The sequence below is a fragment of the Cariama cristata genome, unplaced genomic scaffold (assembly GCF_000690535.1).
Source record: "Cariama cristata isolate BGI_N322 unplaced genomic scaffold, ASM69053v1 scaffold30578, whole genome shotgun sequence".
In the NCBI taxonomy this organism is placed as follows: Eukaryota; Metazoa; Chordata; class Aves; order Cariamiformes; family Cariamidae; genus Cariama; species Cariama cristata.
In genome coordinates, this window is record NW_009629915.1 from 4,243 (window position 1) to 9,371 (window position 5,129).

At 54.6% G+C, this 5,129-nt stretch overlaps 1 protein-coding gene across 1 annotated transcript in view; it reads right to left on the reverse strand.

Moving 5' to 3' along the window:
• Nucleotides 1-1,351: 1,351 nt before the first annotated feature.
• Nucleotides 1,352-5,129, reverse strand: part of MICALL1 (MICAL-like 1) — a gene marked incomplete at its 5' end in the record, with an annotated part of 13,224 nt that continues 9,446 nt past the window's right edge. The window contains 9 exon segments of the mRNA XM_009705347.1: nucleotides 1,352-1,694; nucleotides 2,006-2,052; nucleotides 2,386-2,500; nucleotides 2,864-2,937; nucleotides 3,317-3,407; nucleotides 3,752-3,878; nucleotides 4,208-4,342; nucleotides 4,820-4,965; nucleotides 4,968-5,127. Coding sequence (XP_009703649.1) covers nucleotides 1,573-1,694; nucleotides 2,006-2,052; nucleotides 2,386-2,500; nucleotides 2,864-2,937; nucleotides 3,317-3,407; nucleotides 3,752-3,878; nucleotides 4,208-4,342; nucleotides 4,820-4,965; nucleotides 4,968-5,127 — 1,017 coding nt within the window.

Genomic DNA, 5,129 nt, shown 5'->3' on the forward strand with positions numbered 1-5,129 from the left:
GAGATCTCCCCTCCCATACCACTACTCCTCATCAGCCTGCTGGGGTACGGCAAGAATGAGATGGCATCACCAGCACGGGGCTGAGCTTGCCATCTCCCAGCCACGCGGGCCATGCTGGGATTAAGGAGGGGCTTGGGTCCCTCAGGTTTTGGGAAACGAGGATCCCTTTCCAGAATGCTACGCCAGCACCTTGCAAGGCACTGCTCCAAAAGCGTTTTGGCTAAAGTCTGTTGGGTTTTTAAAAGGGACTGCAGCAGTTTGCTCCGGGCTGGTTATGTCTTATTTGCTAATGAGAAGGCATGATGAAGAGCTCACCAACCAAACACCCATGAAACTCTAATTCAGATTGATCCAACAATTCAATAAATAGCTCCTCGCCTCAGAGGAGAAGGCAGGAAACAAAAACGGAAGGAAGAAGGGATGATTGGAAGAACACCGCCCCCCTATTCCCTCCTTTAATGTACACACACACACACAAACACACAACAAATAAAATAAGGGGTTTAAAAACTTTTAGGGTGGGTTTGAATTCATCTAGTAAAGGAGGTGTAAAAAATGATCAGCCAACCCCTGCACACTTTTAAAGTATACACAGACGAAGCTGGGTAAAGGTCAGTTGTGACCGTGCCTCTCTCCCCAGCCGCTCAAGGGTGGCACTGGTCAGCAGGGGCACAAGCTTAGTGCCTCTTGCTGGAACTAAGTCAGTCTTGAGCTTTTCTGCCCTTGCCTGGAAAAGGAATGTTCCTCCCTCCCTCTGAAGGCAACAAAGTCAGCGATGTTTAGCAGCAGCGGCGGGGAGGGGTAAGATGTCCTGAGTAGGGTGCAGCGAGCAGTGAGCTACGTCCTAGCAGCTGTACACCGTCCCCTTGGGTCCTCTCAGCCCTGTAACGAAGCCCACCCAGCCCTGGCACTCGAGGGAGGGGACAGCTCAAAATAAATAGGGCACCAGTTATTTTTTTGGCTATGGCTCTAGAGCCTTGTGATGCGGGAGTGTTTTCTTAACATTTTAGTTTAGGCCAGTAAAACCCAAAGAATCCTTATTCTAATGCCAGAGTTTTCTCCTGAAGTTAAAAATGGGACAGGGAAGGGACAAGAGCGGGTGGGCAGTGAGGGACAGGCAGGCCCAGTCCCCTCCTGGCAGAGATTGGAGGCACATGGAACTGTCACAGTTAGAGCGAGAGAAGGGACGGGGGGGCAGTTAGTGCAAGTTTTCCCACAAACACAAAACTCCTTGGCTTGCTTCTTGGTTAATAACAAGAACACGCAATGGGATAACGTATCCAAAAAGCAAATCCATCTTCTCCCTGCCTTGTTAGCAAGGCTTCACAGAGGGGACAGTCATGCTCCTCCACAGCCTCGGGAAGGGGAGTGCTTTGGTCGGACTCCCCGGCTCTGGGCAGAGGGCTGGCGTCTCCCTGGGGCGGCAGCTCCGGTGCCTGGGGAGGGAGCCGGGGGAAAGGCGAGGGGAGCGGAAGGAGACAAGCCCCCTTTCCTGGCAGATATCCCAGCCAGCTGCAGGGAGGCCAGGGCAGTCAGGCAGCACATCCCTCCCACTTCTGGTGTTCCCTTCCTCTAGCTTTTCTCCTTGGGTGACTTGCTTTTGGAATCGTGCTTGTTGCCCAGCAGCTTAAGCACCTTCATGGGCTTGAATTTGCCTTTCTTCTTGCTCTCGGTCTCCGTCTCCTTGTGAAACTCTGGGGTCGCAAAGGGAGGTTGTTACTGTGGGATGTTGATGGTTGTACACACACACAGATGACAACAGGGGCAAGGGGGACAGCCACGAATCAAAGCCCACCACTGTATGCATGCTTCTTTCTGTGATAACAGGGGTGTGCGGCACGACTGTGCCCCAAACTTTTACAGCCCTACAGGAAAGGCTCCAGACTCTACACAGAATAGATTCAATCTCTCCTTCTGCACACAATTTCATGACTGGCTTGTGCTGCCCCTTGCTGGGGTCAGCAGTGAAAACATCACCCCAAAAATCTTTCCCATTGTTTCTTACCTTTCCTTTTAATCATGGCTTCCAACATTTTATCCTCCTCCTCTTCTCTGAAAGAAAGAATGGGAAGAGGTCAGCAATTCAGCCCTGAAAACAGCTGTGGTATTGTTTAAGGCTAGAGAACCTCCTACTTATAAGCCATGGAGGGGCAAATCCATCACTGCATGTGAGCATTTGCTACCAGCAGGATAAATCCCATGTGCTGCACGTTCTGCCCTGCCTCTCCCACACAAAACATTCAAAGAGACAAGGATCGGGAAGCCTGGGAAAGACATCAGCAACAGGGACATCTTGGAACATCCCCACAAGCTGTTCATGTGATGCCGAGTCAGATGGGCTACGTTTTTCCCCCTCTCCCCCAGCCGACCCCACTCCTCACTCACCTCTGCCGGTCCTCGTCCAGGCAGTTCACAATGGCGTTCCTCTGCTCAATGATGGTCACCAACTCCTGCATCAGCACCTTCTCTCTCCCTCGGTCATCGTCGGTCCAGTCTTTCTCTACCCAGCCAAACCCCAAGGAAGGACAGGCGATGAAATGGCTGAAGGAGCTCTGAAATTCAGAGCTTTGGGGCAGAGACCCCCTAGCACGATCCCCTGCTACCCTGCCATGCTGCAGGGCCAGTTGGGCTAGCGGTGCTGTGGAGGGAGAGCCCTGTAGGTGACATCGCATGGGGACAAAAGGAACACATCTCTGCACAAGGCTGGGGCACGCAATGAGATGGGACAGCGGCTCTAGAGCCAGCTGATTGCGCTGGCATCCCTAAAGATCTGTCCCTCTTCACCTGAGACCCACCTAGACAGAGGGGAGATGACGCCCAGGGGAAAAATGGAGGTAATTGCATCTGGAGTGATGCTTTTTACCTGGCTTGTTGAGGAGGCAACGCAGTTCATACTCCACGTCCGACTGTCGCTGCTCCAGGTTCTGCTGCTTGAAGCTGCAAGGGAAGGGGGAACTGTTGGGAACCACTGCAAGGCTCCAGAGAGGCAGAACATCATCCCAAGCCATGGGGTGAGCTTGGAAAGAACCACTGAGATACCGATCTTTTCCTGTATAGCCCCAGAGCCAAGCACCAGCAAAGACCAGCCCGGGATGCTCAAGGCCTTCCTGGAGGAGATGCCGCAGGGGCTCTGGTGACTTGCAGTGGGTCAGTTCTGAGTGCGTTTGGATACATTTGTCTGCTTGCCCTATTTCCCTCCCTTCTCCAGGCAAGGAAGCCATGTCAGGCTCTCCACTGGAAGCACAATTTCAGGAAGGCTGAGACAGGGCTCCCCGCAAGACCGTCAGTGCCTCCCCGCATGCTTGCACACACTTACATGTAGATGAGCTCCGATTCGTGGCGCACCAGCATGTGCTTCTCATGGATGAGTTTGAACCACTCCACCAGCAGGCTGTCCTCAGGGCTGTCTGCCAAGCAAAGGGACAATTCAGAGCCATCCCCAGCCCTGCAGGATCTCATCACCCTGCAGCAGGATGGGCTCTGCCAAGACAGGAGAGGGGCACTGGGATAGAGGCAACCTGACCTCAGCCTGTTCCTGAGCCCCAGAGAGAACTTATCTCTTCTCCTGCCTGTTCTCACTCTAGGGACATCTTCACGTCCAGAGTATGGCTGTGACTGTTCTTGGAGCCCAGCACAGCCCCTTGTGCTCTTCCAATCCCAGCATCAGCAGGGAGGAAATCACCGCTGCCATCTCCTTGGCTGGACCCAGGTCTGTCCAGCCCCACACGCACAGACAGCCCACCTCACATACCATTCTCAGTGCTGCGAAGTTTTTCCTCCAAGGCCACCCCACGGTGTTCCAGCTGGTCCAACTGGTGTTCGATGGCATCCATCTCCCCATAGATGTCTTCCTCGGGGATGTACTGATCTGTCTGCACCTGCCAAGCCGCAAGGCAGAGAATTCCATTACCACCAACCTCCAGTTTCCAGGCATAACCCAAAGGCTGCTCAACACTAACAGGGGCGGGGGGACAAGAGAACACTCCAGCTAAGCATGGATCCAAAATCCCCAGCCCACTCTGGAGCAAAGCGAGACCACGATGTTGCCATCAATGGTGTCCAGTCTTGACGCCACCCTCCCCAGCCACAGCCACCTGCTGCAGTCCCTACCCACACATGCATCAGCAGGGTGCATGTGTACAGCTATGGCCCTGGGGGATTGCAGAGAGCTGGTTTTTCCCCTTCCTGCTCCCAAGGGCCCTTTTACCTTGCGTTTGATCAATGGGAAGCCGTGACCCGGTGCAGGAGGACGCACTGGCTTGGAGCCTTTGGAAGGTTTCTTTGCAGAGGGGGAGGCAGCAGGCGATGGCTTCCGGTTGAAGGGGTTCTCTTTGCAGGAAGACTGCAGATGGGGGACAAAAGGAGATACGTGAGGGTCTAGGAAAGGGAAGGGATCCCAAGAGCTGCGACTGAGAGACGGTGCAGCCATAGGGTTCATCCTGCCCCACACCTTCCTAGAAGAGGAACACAGCGCTGATCTCCACCAGCAGCCTAGCCATGGGGCAAAAACCAGCTGTGCTCCTGTTTGGCATCAGTTCCTCAGCTTCTCTCTAACAAGCATGCTGAATTATTTTCCTTCATGGTTCCTTTCCTATTTGCTCTGACCACACAATATCCTGCCTCTTCTCTAGCACGTGGGGCAGGCAGAGTACGAGCGGAGCCACCATTTAATGTGCACATGCCTGAGGCTTGCTTTCAGAGGGTCACACACCAAACCTACCTAAGCAGCAAGTCTGGACTCATGATCCCCACTGTGACCAAGTGACAGACAGGGAAGAAAAGCCCCCTGATCTGGATGGGAAGAAGGTCACCATCTCACCTTCAGTTGTGGCTTGGGCGAGGAGGGTGTCTTAGGGCTCCCAGCACCCCCATCTGAGGCCAAGAGGATGGGTGTAGGGCTAGCCCCGGCAGGAGGCTTGGGGGGCAGCCGGCTGGGGCTGGTCTTTAAGCTGCCGGTGGAGACGATGGGGTGCGGGCCTGCGCCTCCCCGCTGAAGCTGGCCAGCTCGCTGGAGGAGGAGAAGGAGGAGTTGGTGGAAAGGCTGGCTGGGGCAGCAGGGCTTTCGCTGGAGGAGACGCTGGCCAGCGGTGTGTCAGTGCTAGAGGTCTTGGTGGCCGTCGGGGGGGGGG